We start from the raw sequence: 20418 nt of genomic DNA, 5'->3' as shown, positions 1-20418 counted from the left end.
AAAGTGTGATTATTAATTTGGATTCAAACTCAGTATGTGTATAAGAATTGTCATACTGGATCATTCCAGAGATCCAACTAGCCTAGTATCCTGTCTGCTGTGGTCAATCTGGGTCATCAATACCTGGTATTGTCCCAAAATGTAGAAATGTTCCATATTACTTAACCCCAAGGATAAGCAGTGGCTTTCTCCAAGTCTACCTTAATGGTTTATGAACTTTTTCCTTCAAGAATTTATCTAAACCTTTTTTAAACCCAACTATGTTAACTGTTTCTACAATATCTTCTAACAACCAGTTTCAGAGCTTAAAGATGTGTTGAGTGAAAAAACATTCTCCATAGACAAGCAGGATACAGTCAGCAACACATATGGGTTAATGTCATCCTGATGGCTGCAGACCAGACCCTCTCTCCCAAAGCCCAGAAGAGAAGCTCTCTCACCATGTGCGAATGCTCCCTCCCTAGCAACCCATACCCTCCTCAGTCTATTTCATCCACCTGGCAAGATAGCAAGGCATGTCTTTCAATTTTGTTTTTTTCCCCTAATCAAACGGTGCCCAAGAAGATATTCAAGATACAGTGGGGCTCAGTGTTAGTCACCGTGGACTGTCTGCCTTGAAACTTCAGTGCATGCCAGTGTCAGCACTTTCAGAGGCTTTTGGAAGCATTGTCTTTCTACATAAAGAAGATATGACACCCTGGGTTACTGTCAGTCACCATGGATTGTCCTGCCTGCAAACCTCAGTGCTTGCCAGATTCCTGCAGAACTCTTTCATGAGGCTTCCTACTTTCCACTGAAGTATGGCTCTAGCAATTACCTCACATACCTGAGAAACTATGGTATGTTGACACAATTTCCTCAGTTACTGGGGGGCTGTCCAAGAACTCAGCTTCAGTGGCCCTTGATCCTAATCTTGTGTGCAATGTTTTCCTGCACTGCAGCTCAGTTTCACAGGGAGCCTTTCCACACAAAAAGATGGTTAGAGAGGCAAAACTCATTAGTGACCTCCAGATAACTAAAAAAAACCCTGAGGACATCCAATTTCTGCAAAATGCGGTCCTGCATCTTAGAACCCCCAAGCTGAAAAACTGGCAAATGCACTTCCTCATTAACATGGAAGGCCGAAGCCACCTTCAGTAGAAATGAAGGAATCATGCGGAGAGAGATCCTCATCTCCGAGATCCTCAAGAAAGGCGCTCTATTCACAGGCTGACAGCCTTTACTCACTGTGACCTATGCTGGGAATGTGCTGCAGCCTGCTTCAGCTCTTATAGTAGCTGGAATCAGAGCATCATTGCTTCATGCTAATCTTCAAGCTGTCAGTCAGACTCCACACCTGACTGCACTTCTACCCTTGTGGACTGAAGGACGCACGCAGAAACGGGTGAAGGCGAGAATGCAGCCGGCACCCTGAGAGATACCACCAAGTCTCCTAGATATGCCTAACAGCCTGCGCTCAAACCTTCGTTCGGAAGGAGAGAAGCAGGGACAGCCCCAAGCTCCTCATAAGCAGATGCAGGCTGGCTGACAGGTATCCACCGGATTGGCCAGTCAGTTCTCCACACAGAGCTGAAGAATCACTCCAAGCACAAGAGGACGAAAAAACCACCAAATAAAACAATAAAAAGGAGAGAGCAGAACAAGCATACTCCTGCTGACACGTGTGCAGAAGGGAAAAACTAAAGGTGGAGCCAGGCAGAACAGTGAAGTAGAGCAGTCACAGAAAAAATCTGGAGTGGATTCCTCCTTTTGCATATGGCACGAGGCCATTGGGCCACAACTCACTTGTCTAGAATGTTTCATCTATTGCACTGGAATATAAATTACAAAGTATAACATCAATATTAATGATAAAAATATATTAAACAGAAATGTTAAAAGAAGTTTTCTAAAAAATATATAGCAACCTTCTGATCTAACTAGAATGTGAAGTTCATTCCAAATTAAAGGAGCCCGATTTAAAAACAAAAACGAAACATTCCACTGAGTAAATGATTTGATTGCCTTCTGAGATGGAAACTGAAGATAAAATTGCTTCCACAGAACATGACCTGGCCTACCCACTAAAAATGTAATTAATTCCACTAAATACTGTGGCATGTGACCGTACAGTTTTGTGTCACCTACAAATCTGATCACCTCATTTCATTGTTCCCATTTCCAGATAATTCATAAATATGTTATTTATTTATTTTTAAAATTTCTATACCGTTTTTAACCAAAACAGTTTACAAAACTGTTACATACATAAAATTTTAAAACAAATTAAAACAGCTTCTAAATACAAATCAAGACAAATGCACACAGAAAAATTTGATTCTTTCTAGGAATCAAGAAACAAAGAAAATCGGTTACTTAGAGAAAGGCATTTACAAATAGTTGTGTTTTTAGTAGCTTTCTAAATGCCCCCCCGTCACTACATTTCCAGATTTGCCCTACAAGAGAATTCCACAGTTTTACTCCTGCACAAGAAAAAGTCATTGCATTGGTTTCCACATGTTAAAAAGCACCAATACAGATCCTGGTCTCCACTATTCACCTTTTAGAGAACTGGTAATTTAAACCCTACTCTTTATTTTTCTCTTTTAACTAGTTCCCAAGTCATAACACAACATTGTTTCTTATCCCTTGGCTTCTCAATTTTCGTAGGAATCTTTCATGAAGGACTATCAAAAACCTTCTGAAAATCTATATACATCAACTGGCCCACTTTTATTCAAAATATATAATTCATGTCTTCAAAAAAAAGTAGCAAATTAATAAGGCAAGATTTCCCTTCATTGAATCCATTTTGATTGTATCCCATTAAACCATGTTTGTCTGTGTTCAGTAATTTTGTTCTTTATAATAGTTTTTATAATTTTCTGCCATTATGTAGAGTCTGCAATAACAGTGTACAAGTAAAACAGTACAACCATAAAGTACAAGCTCAACTACGGTACATATACAGATAAAAGAAGAGGCAAGAATCCTAAGTCAGTGTTCTGATGCATAATTCATACCAAAGGTACAGTGAATACATACCACACTGAGTGGGCATCAGATAGAAGAGCACATCTCAAATGCAAAAAAAAATACAAAGGAAGCATGTTCAATTACCAAAACTTATTTCCTGTTTAAATTAAATATTATAAGGTCTTTCACTTCAGGTATTGACTAACCAGTCATGGGTAAATTATCAATTCTAAAATGTATGTTTCCATTCAGACCCATCCCTCCTGGAGGTAATTAGAAATCCTGTCCTATCTTTTCTAGAGATTTAAGACATAGGCATCTCAAACATACCATGCCTTTATTTTCATGACACCAATATCTATAGTCCTTTACGTACCCAATAACCCTTAAATACCCATGGTTGTTGAACCATACTTTTTTTTTTTCTTATTTGAGATGTGCTATTAGCATCTGTTTTGCCAGCAGTATCCACCCAACAGGCTTTTGTAACATTACTGGACAGCAGTTCATTCAATGTTTGTAGTATTTTCTCCTTGTTTACCTGTAATTAACCATGTGATCTGGCAAAAACATTTTTCTGCTTTTAAAGTAGGGTAAAGTTCGATTACCATAGCTGAATCCAGCAGTAGTGGGTGCAGATGTGCTCTTTTGAGAGACTGGGTACCGTAGTCTCGTAACAAGACCTAAAGACAAAAGTAACAAATCTAAGTGGGGATAATGCAGTGAGTATAAAATAAACTACTTTCCTGTTTCTTGGTCTATGCCTATATGTCTGTGTATATTTTCACAATTTAAGGGAGAGGAGGACCGAAATGTATATTTTGGTGAAGGTTCCTCCTCTTCCCTTATTGTTTAAGTTTGATGATATCAATAGCAGCACAGGATTGTTTGAAACTGTGATTAGGGTAAGGGTAACATTTGATAAACTGCCTTTCTGATTCTCAGCCCACTGTACTAACCATTAGGCTATACCTCCACTCCAGCTCAACGTCCTACCCCAAATTGCTTTTATCTTTTTTGACAGAAATGGGTAATGGGATCTTCCAAGAGACTTCCAAAGAGAAAAATTCCCTTGACAGACTGACTCTGCAAGGTGCTTCTAAGTATGTATTGAGCAAGGTCAGGCGCTGCCACTTTAGAAGATGGCAGCATGAATACAGTTGCAAGTGGGCATCACTCCTGCCTCTTGTCAAAGATATCTAGGAAGGAAAAGGATTGGTGGGGAAGCTCAGGTTCAGGGTCCACTAGATTACCTGGGATTTTTTTTAGGGGTGATGGGGAAAGCTTTTAGACCAACAGGTAATAGTATCTCTGGTGTTGACAATCAGGGTATGGGGGTTCCACGAGACTACTAGATATTAGGAGGGGCTGGTGTGGTGATAACCCAGAAGCACCTGGGGGGGGGGTGGCTTTTCAAAACATATCCCTTGCTGTTTAGTGCATGGGCCAATCATTGCTCAAGTACAGACAGGAATAGAGATTTTTATTTTTTTGCTTTTCAGCAACAAACAACTGTATACTATCGCCACGGTATATGCTGTTTTTTTTCTAACAATGCACACTTAATATGGCAGTAATTTGTATGCCATTAGATTACTGCTTTAAGGAACAAATATTGTGCAAAGCATAGCTCTAATGCAAGCTTTCTGCATCGGCCCTTTAGATTGGGAGCTCTTTCTAATTTCACAAATAGTGCTGCAAACGTGTATGATGTTGTATAAATAACTTTTGCTTAATATAAAAATAAATATTTTGGAATTTTGTGCATTCTAGTTGGTAGAAATGAGCTACTATTGTAGGGCATGACAATGGAGGAAAATGGAAAAAGAAATGCAATGTTCTAGTTAATATTTTAATGAAGAGAACTAAAACAAAAAATGTGTTAAGTATGCAAAATTATAAGCCTTACTTTCATTATTAAATAAAAATTTACATACATAGACTGGATGCTTGTTGGCACTCCTCCTCCCCCCCAGTGCAAAGCAGATCTCTACTGGGTATAAACTTACTGCCTGCTCACATATTTCTATTTCGGGAAGCAAGTGAAAATTTGCCTACTCTCCCAGGATGACTGATTACACACCACTCTGCATCTGGATTAACTTGCAACATACACTGTAACTTAGAAGAAATTCCTTATATCATTTAAAATTGTTAAAAGAACTTGCCTTGAGTTTAGCCACTCATTTATTTATTCCAACAGACTCTGCACCACCCATCTTGTCCTCCATCTATATATCTGCACTTGGCCCCTAAGCTATATAGTAAGATGTATTGGAGAAAAGTAGTAGTTATGTTACATTACATTAGGGATTTCTATTCCACCATTACCTTGCGGTTCAAGGCGGATTACAAAAAGATATCTGGTCCTTATCAGGGAGAAAATAAAGGGTAGATCAGGTTGTTTTGGGGGTTCGGGGAGTTAGAGGGAGGAAAGAAGGAAGCTTGAGAAGTTAAGTCTTTTCAGGGATTTCTTGAAGCGTATAGTCTATTTCTTTTCTGAATGTTTTGTAGTCTGGGGTCGTTAACAATAGGTTGGAGATTTGGTAGTCTAGTTTTGCTGCTTGCATGGCTAGAAAGCCATCATATAATTTTTTCAGTTTGATTTTTTTGATTGGAAGGTGTGTGAATGGGGTGTGAGTTTTTCTATGTCTGGTTGAGGTGGTTCGGATGAGGTGGTTGTTCAGGTAGGTTTGGCTGTCTCTGTTTAAAGTTTTAAATAGTAGACAATAGAAAGGGCGGGACCGCTGGAAGAGGAAGCAGCGTAGACGCAGGGCTAAGAGAAGGGGCAGGACCGCCGGCAGAGGAAGCAGCAGGACGACGGTAGGAAACTTCTACATGATGGGGGGGGAGGCTGTGGGGGTGAGAGCGGTCCTTCGGGGTGGGGGTGCGGGTGCGTGTTCGAGCGCGAGCATTCCTTCGGGGTGTGGGTGCGAGCGGTCCGGCGGGGGGGGGGGGGGGGAGTGTGAATCAGACGTCAGGGGAGGGGCATCAGGCTTTCAGGGTGGGGACAGGACTTCAAGGGGGAGAGGAGAGTCGGGGCGGGCTAAAGGAGAGTGGGCTGGCCAGAGGAGAGTCGGGGCGGGCTAAAGGAGAGTCGGGCTGGCCAGAGGAGAGTCAGGGCGGGCGAAAGGAGAGTCGGGCAGCGACGGGAGAGTCGGGGCGGCATGCGCGGTATACAGGTGTACGCGGTATATAAAAATTTATTTACATAAATTACAGTTCCCCGCGCGCTATACCCGTGTGCGCGGTATATGAGTGAAAATATGGTAGTTTATCCTTGTACTCCTTATGTATTTTTAATCATCTATGGATATGTTTGTATGTTTATTGTTCAAATGGTTTTATTTATTTCCCCAAATTTATTTTTGTTATACACATTGAAAATATTTGATATTGCGTTTAAATCAAAATCTCAATAAACTTGAAACTTGGAAACGAGTGCCCGACTGTCTGTGAGTTTGTGGGAGGGTTAAATACTCAAAACTTCGAAGAATAACAATTTACTTAACGTTCTTTTAATTACGTAATATCATAAGTTCTTCAATCTTCACAAATATTCTCTTCGATTCTTTTCAGTTTTCCAAAGATTGTAGACCTTTTCAGCATTTACAGTTTGTCCAGAATTTAAAAAGAGCTTTATTCTCATTAAATTGTCCAGATGCTCAACATCTAGTCTATTTCTGTGTTTTGTCTTTATGTTGTTCATCAAACTGAATCTTCTTTCACAGTCAGCACTTGAAGCCTGGAATGTACTGCAGATATCCAGAAGCAAAAATAAGTCTTAAGTTGATTCTGCTGTTTTGTGAATGCAACTAGATCTGCAAATGTCTTAACTGCTCCAGTTTGCAATTTCTCATTAACAATCAATTTAAATTCTGGAAACTGCTTACAAAGTTCTTTCTGGAATGCTTCGTTGTCTTTTTCCAGAAGAACATGGTATTGGTTTCCAAGCCTCTTCATCTGCTCAAGACCAAATGTATAATCCTCTAAGTTCACAGCTGTTGAAAAACATTCTTTGTCAAATACTGCCCAATCTTGTAATTCCTCATCTGGAAATCTATTATCCAAATGTTCACATGTCACATGTCTGCTGAATGAACTTAATTATTGACTTTGTGTTCACTGGGTGCTGAAATAACAAAAGCAAATGGCTGGCATTTTCGGTGTAGTGAGGTTTCTCTCCAAGATACTATGATCTGAGTTTCATTATTTTTGCCTTTGCAAACTGAAAGGCTTCCACAGTAGACAGCAAACTTCTTTGAAAAAGTTTACACAAGTCACTTAATTCTGATAATACATCATTCAATATTGTAATTGCAACATGGTGTTCTGGATTCTGTAGTTTCTCTAGGCAGTATTTATGGACCGGGCCATTATTCTCATCAACCTGTTTTCTACAGTATTCCACTAAAATATCATAGTTCAAAACCAAAGCATTGACAGCAAAATGCCTGGATAACCACCGAACTTTGTTGAGTTGTCTGAATGTAATCACTTCTGCTTCAGCAGCTTTGGCCAAGGCCTCAAATTTATCCTTCTTGACAGATGATCTGCAGAAAATTGTGTAAACAGTTCTCAGCAGAGTTTTTATCTCCTTCATCAATGGTATATTTTTCCATGCATCATCTATTCCCAAATCCTCTGTGTGCCACACAGTGTTGTTCAGACAAATGTGGAATTAACTGGCGAAGAAATGCTGCTACCCCTCTCTGCTTGCCTAGCATAACTGAGGCTCCATCAGAGGTAAACATAACCATCTTGTTCAAATCTAATTCGTTGTCTGTATAAAATTTCTGAATGGCTCCAAGGATTGACAAGCTATCACAAGCTGTTAATTTAAAAATTCCAGCGAATACAGTTTTATGGACTGAATTATTGGCATGTCTAAATTTCATGTACAGAACTAACATTTTGGAAACTAAAATATCAGTTGATTCGTCCACGATCAAGGTATGGTAAGCTGCATTTTTAATCTCCAATAATATTTCCGACCTAATGGTTGAATTTATACACTCAACAAATTCAAAAGCAGTTTTTGCTTCGCCAGCTTTCTGGTATCTTTACATATTTCGCAACATGGTCATGAATTGCCTGCACCGATAGCATTGAAGAATTTATATTAACAGCAAGTAAAACGTTACCAATGAGTATCTTTACCTCATTAGGAGTCGCTTGTTGCCGATTAACTAATTCTTTTCTATTTTCACGATCTTCTTTCGATTCTGTCAGCATGTTTTTCAACAGACTTCTGCTTTTGTTTTTCAGTTTCATGACTGCTTCAATGTGCGATTTTTGGCTCAAATGCCGTTTTAAATGATCAACTTTCCAATCGGTCCACGTTTTTCCTGATGTCCAGTCGCTATTGTATTCTGCTTTCATGCAAATTTTGCACTTAACACCATCAGTTTCTGAGTAATAAAAAATTTCCCCAAGCAGCATGTGCTGTGCGGTGCTATGCGGTAAATCTGTTTCAACATAGCATTGTCAACCACTCTGTTTTAAAACCCAAGCACCTCTTCTTGCCTGTGTTACATAAACTTTCCTCTGCTCGTCGCTTAGACATGGCCATGAATTCTTTAAAAATAGTGAATTCTTTGATATTTAAAGTAACTTAATCCCTATGTTCCCTCTAAGCTGAGCACATGAGCAAATTTTATATGTTAATAAAGCAAGATGGCTCCATCAGCACCCCCCCCCCCCCCAAAAAAAAAAAGATTCATTACAGCACCTTGGGCTAATCAAAGAAAAATCAGGTCCTTAGATGTAAACACCCTGTAATTCCATCTGGGCCTGGATATCACCAGACCTCTCCAGAAATATATTCAGTTATTATAGGGACAAGTCCCTATAATGGCTTCCTATGGGGTCACAATCAACTACCTCTGGTTTCTAAAATCCACCAAGGGGTGGTGCCATGCTGAACAAACTCAGAAGCTCTCCCAGGCCAACTTGGAAACAGGGCATTCCACACACTGGTTCCCTGCTCAACGAGGCCACTACTTCTCCTGCCCAATCCTAAGAGAGAACATTGGGACTCCTATCTGTGAGGAGTGCGCATGCGCGAGTCCCCAGCCTTACTGGTGCTGTTCTTCAGTCTGCCATGCTCCTTGCCTTGCCTTAGTGTATTTTTAAGGTGAAAGACATGGCCGCTGCATCTTTCAACTTAAAATACACTAAGGCGAGCAGGGCAGACCGCCACCGCTGCCACTTCCTCTCACCTCTGCCGCCGACACAAAGGCAAGCAGGGCAGACCGCCGCTTCCTCTCACCTCCGCCGCCGCTTGAGCGACATGAGAAAAAGCATGAGCGACGCCACTGAAAAGAGTGAGCGATCGCTCATGCGCTCACCTTAGAGGGAACACTGGTTGAGGTATGCCTCTGTAATGTGGTTGTGTTTCCTCAATGAGTAGATGAGTTTTAGTGCTGTGTTTTGAACTGTTTGTAGTTGTTTAGTTATTGTAGCAGGGCATGGGAGATAGAGGATGTTGCAATAGTCTAGTAGGCCTAGTATTAGGGATTGTACTAAGAGCTGAAATTGTGTTTTCTCGAAGAATTTTCAGACTTGTCTTAAGTTTCTCATAACTGCGATTTCTGTATTGTTTTATTGATTTGTGGTTGCATGGTGCAGCATCTGTCTATTGTTATTCCTAGTACTTTTAGGGTGGGTTGTATGGGGTAGTTGATTGCGTTGATTTCTATATTGGTTATGGTTGGGATTTTGTTATTTTCAAGGAGAATGAATTTTGTTTTGTCTGAGTTCAGTTTCAGTTTGTGATCTTTCATCCAAGTCGCTACTGTTTCAAGTGTTCGGAGTAGTGCATCTGTCATGGAGGGCTTTGGTTGATCAAAAGGTATGGGAATGGTGACATCATCTGCACAGTTATAGGAAGATAGGCCTAGTTTGTCTAGGTGGACACCGAGGGAGGCAGTGTAGAGGTTGAAAAGAGTAGGGGATGTTATTTGAATGTTCTTATGTGTGTTTATTAGGAATCTCATTAGTATTATGCTGACACCATAATATCTCTCTGTTATTTGAACTTCAGTGCTGTTAAATTTGTATTTTGTATACTGTTTCATGGTAGTCCTATTAAGTTTCAATTTGCTGATTTTATGTTTTTTTTATTTAATGCCTATATGTGGTCACTGTACAATTGTTATGCTGTTAGCAAAATTGCTAGTTTTACGTTCAGTTGTTCCTGACATACACCACCACCTTGGATGAATCTCTTCATAAAGGTGGTAACCCTCAGTTACATGTGCACTTCTCCCTCTGAATCTGCAGGTTTAGTAATCGCAAATTCGGTTATTTGCGATTTTTGCCCCCTAGATTTTAAAGGCTGGATTGCTGTGTCCTGGATCTCCCCAGACTTTACCTCAGGGGTGCCCAATACGTCGATCGCGATCAACCGGTTGATCGGGAAGGCAACGTGAGTCGATCGCGGAGCCCATCCCGGGTTCCATGATAGACTCGTGTTGCTGTCCCGATCGACCGGCCGATCAGCCTTCCTGTCCCCAAGGTTCCCTACCGATCATCACTTCACGCACACCCATTCTCGCTGCGCCCTTCCTTGCCCAACTGCCAGAACCCGTCTTCCCTCTCTCGCTTTCTCCCGTAGACAATCTTTGATAGACTGGGGTATGATGTCACTTCCTTCAGGAGAAGGCGGGAGGGAGGTCTAGGAAAGTCACGACCCTGGAGAGCTGAGCACCGGCTGCCCCTGGAGGAATCAACAGAGCCGCCAGACTGGAGAAAGGCGGTCGGGAGCAGGAGGTGCTCTGCCCCAAAAATGCAAGAACTGCTGCTGCTGCTCTGACATTTTGAGCCTGAAAATGGGAAGTTGAGGGGAGGGGGGGAGCGCTATGCATTCTTGTAAGTGCCGTGCTGAAAGGAGACTGAAATGGCTCTCATGGAGGGATTTATAGACTGGCTTTTTCTTTTCCTAAGGCCCTGGGCATCCAGAGATTTGAGCCTGCAGAAGCCTCGCGCTGACCAGCATTCCTCTCCCCGACGTCAATTCTGACATCGGAGAGGAATTTCTGGGCCAGCCAATCGCTGCCTGGCTGGCCTGGAACTTCCTATCCGACATCAGAATTGAAGGGGAACGGAACGCTGGTCAGCGCAAGGCTTCTGCAGGGAGAGCTTGGGGCGGTGGTGGCTTGGAGGCCTGTTCCCTGGTGGCGTTGGCAAACCTTGTGGCTTGGGGGAGGGCAGGGAGAAAGAAACAAAGGGAGACAGAAAGAAGGGGGGGGGGGCAGGGAGACAAAGAAAGAAGGGAAACAAAGAGAGGGAACAGGGAGACAGAAAGTGGGCATGGAGAGGGAGAGAAAGAGAAAGAGAAAGAAAGAACAGGAGGCAGGGAGAAAGAAAGAAGGGGGCAGGGAGAAAGAAAGAAAAAGTTGGGGGAGAGAATGAGGTCTGGAGGAGAGAAAGCATATAGGAGGCTGAAAGAAGGGAAGAAATATTGGATGCAGGAGTCAGCTGAAGTCAGAAGATGTCAGAAGAAGAAGTGCAGCCAGAGTGAAGTGAGAAGAAGAAAGTGCAACCAGAGACTCATGAAATCACCAGACAACAAAAGTAGAAAAAATGATTTTATTTTCAATTTAGTGATCAAAATGTGTCCGTTTTGAGAATTTATATCTGCTGTCTATATTTTGCACTATTGCTCCCTTTTACTAAACCGCAATAACGGTTTTTAGCGCAGGGAGCCTATGAGCGTCAAGAGCAGTGTGGGGCATTCAGCGCAGCTCCCTGCGCTAAAAACTGCTATGTGGTTTAGTAAAAAGTGAGGGGGTATATTTGTCTATTTTGTATGGTTGTTATTGAGGTGACATTGCATAGAGTCATCTGCCTTGACCTCTTTGAAAAACAAACGGAATATGAATGAACATTTTCTCTGCCTTTCAGTGTGCTTTGTGGGGTTTTTAAAAAATTATTTTATTGCTGGTAGATAATTTTGACTTGGTCATTTTAAAAGTAGCTCGCAAGCCCAAAAAGTGTGGGCACCCCTGCCTTACCTGGTGGTCTAGCGGTGATGCGGGACAGAAGTGATCTTCTTATGCTCCTGCCCTGTGCAGAGCTGTCATCAAAAATGGCTGCCATGAGTTCCTGTGGTCTCACGAGACTACAATGGGAACTCACAGCAGCCATTTCTGATGACAGCTCTGCACGGGGCAGGAGCGTAGGAAGATCGCTCCTGCCCCGCTAGACCATCAGGTAAGATCTGGGGAGGTCCGGGACGCAGGAGGGAGGCGGGGATGGGTCAGAGTCGGTCCTAAAAGTTATCTGCGATTTTCCATATTGGCGGGCCGGCTCTGCCCCTAACCCTCACAGATTCAGAGAGAGAAGTATAAATCCCAACAAACATATACTCTCAGTTACGTGTAAACACTTTCAACTGCACCTTTCAATCAAATTACTTTACTTTGACATTTACCTGCCGCATTGTGCTGGTGATAATCAATCATCTCTGGAATGGACTTAAAAAGGTGTTTTTCTGCGAGGTAGTACTGCTTTGGCAAGGTTGTAGTTTCTTTGATATGGTAGTGCCTTACTACTGATAAACCCTCTCTGGAAGTTAGAAACAAAGTTAGAATGTGCTGGAAAGAAACTGTATTGAAATGCACATAAATCCAACCTCACTATAGGATTTATAGCTATGAAATAAGCCTAAGATAATCTGATTACTGATTCAATCAATTCTCATTAAATTGCAATTTGTTAACTTGGGGTGCAGAAACATGTGGGGTGTAGGGATATTGTACTTACAGTCTGAGATATAAGTATCAGATTATCAAATAAAATCTCAGTATTGACTAAACATTGAACTACTTATCGATTAATCAGTGTGTGAAACATTCAGATCCGCAATTGTGATGGTGTAATTTTATAACAGGATGCCTACAACAATTTCCCAAAATACACAAATATTTTATAAAAATGCAGATAGGTGTGTATGGTATAGTTGCTTGCATAAAATGAGTTCCCACAAAGGTCACAAATGCTCTCACACAAATTTACATGTTTTAAGGCACATGCAAATGTATATATGCATAAATGGGCATACATATTTATTTAATATATGTTCCACCCAAAATAGAACTCACAAATATCTACATGTTATGGCATAAAAGTAGATACTGTGTTATTGTCAATATCTGTATGCCCCTGCAGTTTTATAATTGCCATGTTTTACATGTAGAATATGCTTTAATTGAGGAAAAAGCTTTACAGTTTCCTGATAAGAGGTACTATATTAGCCATATTTGAAATTTTATTTTTTTTTTAAAGCATAAATTCAGCTAGTAGCTCTGCATGGGCAGGAACGAAGGAAAGTCACTCCTACCACGGTTCACTGCTGGAGCACCAGGGATTCTAAAGGTACACGAGGGAGATGGGAGGGATGTAAAAATTCTTAGAATCGGCTGGGACAGGAGGTGGGAGGGATCCCTGCTGTCCCAGCTCACAAGGCATCAGGAGGGAGGGGGATAGGGAACAGATTCAGGAGGGAGGGGGATAGGGAACAGATTCAGGAAGGGCAGGGAGGGAGGGGGTGGGCACAATGACTGGCAAGGGAGGGAGCGGGGCTGGGTGCAAAGACTGGCAAGGGCAGGGTAGGGAGTAAGTGAGGCGGTTGGATGCAGAGCCTGGCAGAACATGGAGGGATGGGGAACAGGGTGCAGAGGCTGGCAAGGCAAGGCACTGCACTTGCATATTAACCATCCAGTTAACTTTTTTCCTCCTTTTTTGTACGGAAAAGGTTACCTCGGTTTGTATTCAGGTCAGTTTATATTTGAGTATATATGGTAAATATTCAAACCATGCACTTTGTTAGGTTGTAAGTTTTTGAATTTGTAACAAAAGATGATGCTTATTTTCTTTTATATTCTATTATTTTACGCTGTCCATGAAAAGATTTCTTCAAAACTCAGAACATGAAAAAAAATCTGAGAAAGTCAGGTCAGGACTATAGGGTAGATGGTCTAGCTGCTGAAACCCACATTCTCAGCGGGCAGCCTGTGATTGTCGTTAACATGTACACCAGTACATTATCATGAACAAGCAGCATGCCTGCTGTGAGTTTTCCTCATCTTTTCTCCTTGATTGACTCTCGCAAAGCGATCATTGTGTTGGTGTAACTCTCCCCGGTTATGATTATCTTTTATAGCATGAACTCCAAAAGCAAAAGCCATCTCTCCAGAAGACAATTGCCATGACTTGGCCTGCAGATTTTTCTGTCTTGAACTTTCTTGGGGTGGGAGATGACTTGGGCTTCCACTGCATTAACTCCATTTAGGACTCGGGATAGACCCAAGTCTCATCTCAATTCACCACACGATGAAAAAAAAATTCACTTGGTCTTCATGGAGCATTTCCAAGTTCTCCTGCCAGCACTGGAGCCTCGTGGCCTTCTGCCATGGCATCAGCATTCTTGGATCCAGCTTGCACTAACCTTGGACATAGAAACATAGAAGATGACGGCAGAAAAGGGCTACAGCCCATCAAGTCTGCCCACTCTGCTTACCCACCCCCTGTCTATGCCCTAATGACCCAATTTCCTTATCTTGACCCTCGTAGGGATCCCACATGGGTATCCCATTTATTCTTAAAGTCTGGCACGCTGTCTGCCTCGATCACCTGCACTCTCAACCACTCTCTCTGTGAAGAAATACTTTCTGGTGTCGCCATGAAATTTTCCGCCCCTGAGTTTGAGCGGGTGCCCTCTTGTAGCCGAGGGTCCCTTGAGAAAGAAAATATCATCTTCCACTTCGACACGTCCCGTGAGGTACTTAAATGTTTCGATCATGTCTCCCCTCTTCCTACGTTCCTCAAGAGTGTAGAGCTGCAATTTGTTCAGTCTCTCTTCGTACGAGAGACCCTTGAGCCCCGAGATCATCCTGGTGGCCGTCCGTTGAACCGATTCAATTCTGCGCACATCTTTACTGTAATGTGGCCTCCAGAATTGCACACAGTACTCCAGATGAGGTCTCACCATGGCCCTGTACAACGGCATTATGACTTCAGGCTTTCGGCTGACGAAACTTCTATTGATACAACCCAATATCTGCCTTGCCTTAGATGAAGCCTTCTCCACTTGATTGGCAGTTTTCATGTCTGCACTGATGATTACTCCTAAATCTCGTTCTGCTGAAGTCCTAGTTAAAGTTTCTCCGTTCAAGAAGTATGTCCTGCATGGATTTCCGCTTCCGAGGTGCATGACCTTACATTTCTTAGCATTGAAGCCTAGCTGCCAGGTTGAGGACCAACTTTCCAATGTAAGCAGGTCCTGCGCCATATAATTCTGTAAACTGCATTCACTTACTATATTACATAGTTTGGCGTCATCGGCGAATAGTGTTATTTTACCTTGAAGCCCTTGAGTCAGATCCCCTATGAATATGTTGAAAAGGAGTGGACCCAGGACCGAGCCCTGCGGCACTCCTCTGGTCACCTCCGATGTTTTAGAGAGGGTACCATTAACCACCACCCTCTGAAGTCTGCCACTCAGCCAATCATTGACCCCCCCACCACCCTTCCCCGTACCTTTGGTAGTTGGCCGGACAGACGGGAGCCAAACCCGCCTGTCCGGCAGGCAGCCAACGAAGGAATGAGGCCGGATTGGCCCATCCGTCCTAAAGCTCCGCCTACTGGTGGGGCCTAAGGCGCGTGGGCCAATCAGAATAGGCCCTGGAGCCTTAGGTCCCACCTGGGGGCGCGGCCTGAGGCACATGGGCCCAACCCGACCATGTGTCTCAGGCCGCGCCCCCAGGTGGGACCTAAGGCTCCAGGGCCTATTCTGATTGGCCCACGCGCCTTAGGCCCCACCAGTAGGCGGAGCTTTAGGACGGATGGGCCAATCCGGCCTCATTCCTTCGTTGGCTGCCTGCCGGACAGGCGGGTTTGGCTCCCGTCTGTCCGGCCAACTACCAAAGGTACGTGGAAGGGGGGTGGGGGGGTCGTGGGGGTCGGCCAGGGGGGTCGCGGGTCGGCTGGGGGGGGCGGTCGGAGGTTCTTGGGGGGGGGCGGTCGTTGGGGGGGGGGGGGGGTTTGCGTCGAGGGCAGGAGGGCCTGGGATCCCTCCTGCCCGTAATGTAGTGCGGGGTGGGGTTAGGGGGTCGCCGTGGCCAGGAGGGTTTGGGCTCCCTTCTGGCCCAACTACACAAAGGTACGGGGAAGGCGGGTGGGGGGTGTCGTGGGGGTCGGCCAGGGGGGTCGCGGGTCGGCTGGGGGACGGGCGGAGGTTCTTGGGGGGGGCGGTCGTTGGGGGGAGGGGGTCGCCGTGGCCAGGAGGGTTTGGGCTCCCTCCTGGCCCGATATTGTTGGGGAGTCGGCGGTCCTTCGGGGTGAGGGTGCGAGTGGTCCTGCCGGGGGGGGGGATGTATCGGACGTCGGGGGGGGCATCAGGCTTTCAGGATGGGGACAGACCTTCAAGGGGGGACAGGACTTCAAGGGAGGACAGTGCACGGAAAGTCAGGGGGGGTGAACGGAGAGTCGGGACAGCGCACGGAAAGTCAGGGCAGTGCACGGAAGTCAGGGGGGGTGAACTGAGAGTCGGGACAGCGCACGGAAAGTCAGGGCAGTGCACGGAAGTCAGGGGGGGTGAACGGAGAGTCGGGACAGCGCACGGAAAGTCAGGGCGGGCGAAAGGAGCGTCGGGCATCATGCGCGGTATACCCGTGAGCGCGGTATACAAAAGTTTTTGTACATGTCATCGTGGTTTCTGCGCGCTATACCCGTGTGCGCGTTTTACACGGGTGCGCGTTATATCCGCGAAAATACGGTATCCTTAGACTTTGCCATTTGAGAAACGCACAAAGATATAAGGAAATTAAATCTGCTGGAAAGCTCAGTCGATCTTTTGTTTTCAAGTTTGTAGCGATCTGGAATGAACTTCCTGACTATTAGGCCAGCTGCAATTATTTTGTAAATTCCTGAAAACTTTGATGTTCTTGCAATTTAAATGGTTTAACTACAGTCTCAACAAAATGATATTAGTTATATTTCTTATGCTTTTCTTATGTACTTTAGTTTTTAATTAGTTCTTCCTTCTCCTATGTTTTCTGCTATGTACTCTAGTCTTAATTACATGTGAACCAAGTCCAGCTCCACTGGGAGATGACCTGGTATATAAACCAAAGATTAGATTAGATGACTGTTTGCACAGTCCTCTTAACTGTATCCGTGACATCTTGTTTGTCTGTCTTGCCTGTTTAGATTGTAAGCTGCATGCGTCTGGTAGCACTATAGAAATAATTACCATAATAGTAGTAGTAGTAGTAGTAGATATCCACAGTAAATTACAAAAGAAGTTCACAGTAAAGTAAGGACATGACTGATTGCAAAAATGATAAAATGCAGTGTAAAATCAAATATCTTCATCTTTTAACATACAAAATGTTTTAAATGTGCATACATCAATGAAAGCAATGCCAAATATGCTTGATGGACAGTTTCTCATCTCCTTAAATTAAGCCATATCCTGTGATATTTTATGGAATTACTAGTGTTTATGGAATTACTAGTGTTAATTAACGGGTGCTAGAATAGATGTGCAGACTTAACACTTTAAAAATTTACTGAAAACTTACCGTGAGAGCTTTAATATCCTTTGTACAGTTGATTTCTTTCTGTATGTCTGGCTCCCTGTCTGTCTGTCTGTCTGGGGTTTTTTGTTGTCTGTCTGGGTTTTTTTGTTATCTGTCTCCTTGGCTGCTGTCTGTCTGTCTTTCTTTATTTCAGTCTGTCTCTTTGGCTGCTGTATGTCTTCTGGATGCACGGAGCCACGAAAATTGAAGTGCGCATGTGCACTAAGGGAATTATTATTATGGATAGACTTTGTTCTATATGTAGCTCAGAGGACATGAAATATGAGCAAGCAAGACAGACTATGTGCTCCTTTTAATAAGCTGCGATAGCGTTTTTAGCGCATGTAGAATTTTAGTTCGCGCTACACCCACGCTACGCAGCTAGAATTAACGCCAGCTCAATGCTGGCATTAGTGTCTAGCACGCGCGACAATTTAGCTAAAACCACTATCGCAGCTTAGTGAAAGGAGCCCCATGGTACTTGTGAACTGAGATGATTGTCAGCATTTTGTATACATTTTATGCCACCTTCAAGGCCATGTGGGAAGAGTTCAAAGAGCAACATAAAACAGTTCCAAATACAAAGCAGTTCCTTTAACTCACCCTCCATACTTGGTATATAAGGATACAGTATAAAAACCAGTTTGGCTGGAGTCCCTCACTATGAAACTGCCTTCCTTGTCCTGGAATAATAGCAATATGGAATAATAGCATTTAAAAAATTAATACAGTGCTTAATTGAAAAGTACAACAGATAATATACAAAGGTTATGTAACTGTCAACACATTTACTTAGTAAATTCCAATTTGGAACCTGAAAATGTCCGCATTACTGGAGCAAGTAATATTTATAACTGAGACCTGTAAGACAATGTGAGTTTTTACTAGAGGCAGATCTTGTCAGACAAATCTAAGTTCTTTGACAAAATGACCAGAAGAATTGAATCAAGAGAGAACACAACATGTGGCTTATTTAAATTTTAGCAAAGATTTTGATATGGTTCTGCATAGATGACAAATAAAATGAGGGCTTTTGAGTGGGCCCTAAAGTGATTGATTGGGTTAGGAATAGGATGAGTGGAAGGTGCCAAAAGGACAGTAGTACAAAGATCTCTTTCTGAGCGAAGGGATCTTACCTGCATTGTGCTGAAGGATCTATCTTGGTAATAAGAACATAAGAATTGCCGCTGCTAGGTCAGACCAGTGGTCCATCGTGCCCAGCAGTCTGCTTACACGGTGGCCCTTAGGTCAAAGACCAGTGCCCTATTAGAGTCTAGCCTTACTTGCATATGTTCTGTTCCAGTCGAAACTTATCCAACCTTGTCTTGAATCCCTGAAGGGTGCTTTCCCCTATAACAGCCACTGGAAGAGCATTCCAGGTTTCTACCACTCTCTGGGTGAAGAAAAACTTCCTTAAGTTTGTACGGAATCTTTTCCCTTCTAACTTCAGAGAGTGCCCGCTCGTTCTCTTCACCTTGGAGAGGGTGAACAGTTTCTCTCTCTCTCTACTAAGTCAATTCCCTTCAATATCTTGAATGTTTCGATCATGTCCCCTCTCAGTCTTCTCTTCTCAAGGGAGAAGAGGCCCAGTCTTTTCTAGCCTCTTGTTGTTCGGCAACTCCCCCAGTCCCTTAACCATTTTTGTCGCTCTTCTCTGGACCCTTTCCAGTAGTACTATGTCCTTTTTCATGTACGATGACCAGTGTTGGATGCAGTATTCCAGGTGGGGTGTACCATGGCCTGGTATAAAGGCATGATAACCTTTTCAGATCTCTTTTTGATCCCCTTCTTAATCATTCCTAGCATTCTGTTAGCCCTTTGCCACATTGCGCGGACGGTTTCATTGACTTGTCTACAAGTACTCCCAAGTTTCTTTCCTGGGGGCTCTCTCCGAGTATAGCTCCGGACATCCTGTATTCGTGCATATGATTTTTGTTACCGACATGCATCACCTTGCACTTATCCATGTTGAACCTCATTTGCCATTTCACGGCCCATTCCTCGAGTGTATTTATGTCTCTTTGTAGGTCTTCGCAATCCTTCTGTGTACTCACTACTCTGAATAATTTTGTATCATCCGCAAATTTAATCACCTCACTTGTCGTGCCAAGTTCTAGATCATTTATAAATATGTTGAAGAGCACAGGCCCGATCACCGAACCCTGCGGCACTCCACTCATGATGCTTTTCCAGTCAGAGTACTGTCCATTCAACCCCTACTCTGCTTCCTATCAGCCAACCAGCTTACTGGCTGGCCCGGAACTTCCTCTCTGTCAGAATTGACGTCGGGGGGGGGGGGGGGGGGGAAGAGAGGGGGGAGGAGAAAGGCTTGTGGGCCCTGCATTTGTACGCACCTGGCATGGCGTCGGGGAAGCAGGGAGAAATCAGCGAAGGTGGCTGGGAGGGGCAGGGAGAGAGACAGACAGAAAGACAAAGACAGACAGAGGGGAGGGGGCAGGGAGAGAGAGAAAAAGAAAGAAAGAAAGGGGAGGGAGCAGGGAGAGAGGAAGAAGAAGTTTGACTCATGGAGGGACAAAGAGAGATGTTGGTTGGGGAATGGAATGAGGTCTGGAGGAGAGGTAGAAAGAAAAGCAGAAATAAATAAATATTGGGTTTACAATCAGAAGAAGGAAATGCAACCAGGGACTCATGAAATCACCAGACAACAAGGGTAGGAAAAATGATTTTATTTTAAATTTAGTGATCAAAATGTGTCCAAATTTATATCTGCTGTTTGTATTTTGCACTATGGCCACCTTTTACTAAACTGTGACAGTGGTTTTTAGCGCAAGTAGCCTCTGAGCGTCGGGAGCAGCGCAGGGCATTCAGCGCAGCTCCCTGTGCTAAAAGCCACTATCATGGTTTAGTAAAAGAGGAG

At 43.5% G+C, this 20418-nt stretch overlaps 1 protein-coding gene across 4 annotated transcripts in view; it reads right to left on the bottom strand.

Moving 5' to 3' along the window:
- Positions 1-20418, bottom strand: part of TEC (tec protein tyrosine kinase) — a 223842-nt gene that overhangs the window by 35920 nt on the left and 167504 nt on the right. For all 4 annotated transcript variants that reach the window (XM_033945988.1, XM_033945979.1, XM_033945998.1 and 1 more), the window contains 3 exons: positions 18144-18223; positions 12392-12525; positions 3564-3638 (listed from right to left, as the gene is read on the bottom strand). In XM_033945988.1, the coding sequence (XP_033801879.1) occupies positions 3564-3638; positions 12392-12525; positions 18144-18223 (289 nt within the window). The remainder of the gene's footprint in view (positions 1-3563; positions 3639-12391; positions 12526-18143; positions 18224-20418) is intronic.

This window comes from Geotrypetes seraphini, chromosome 1 (genome assembly GCF_902459505.1).
Source record: "Geotrypetes seraphini chromosome 1, aGeoSer1.1, whole genome shotgun sequence".
Lineage (NCBI taxonomy): Eukaryota > Metazoa > Chordata > Amphibia > Gymnophiona > Dermophiidae > Geotrypetes > Geotrypetes seraphini.
Note: the sequence above shows the minus strand (reverse complement) of the source record. Positions and strands in the feature narration are given on the sequence as shown.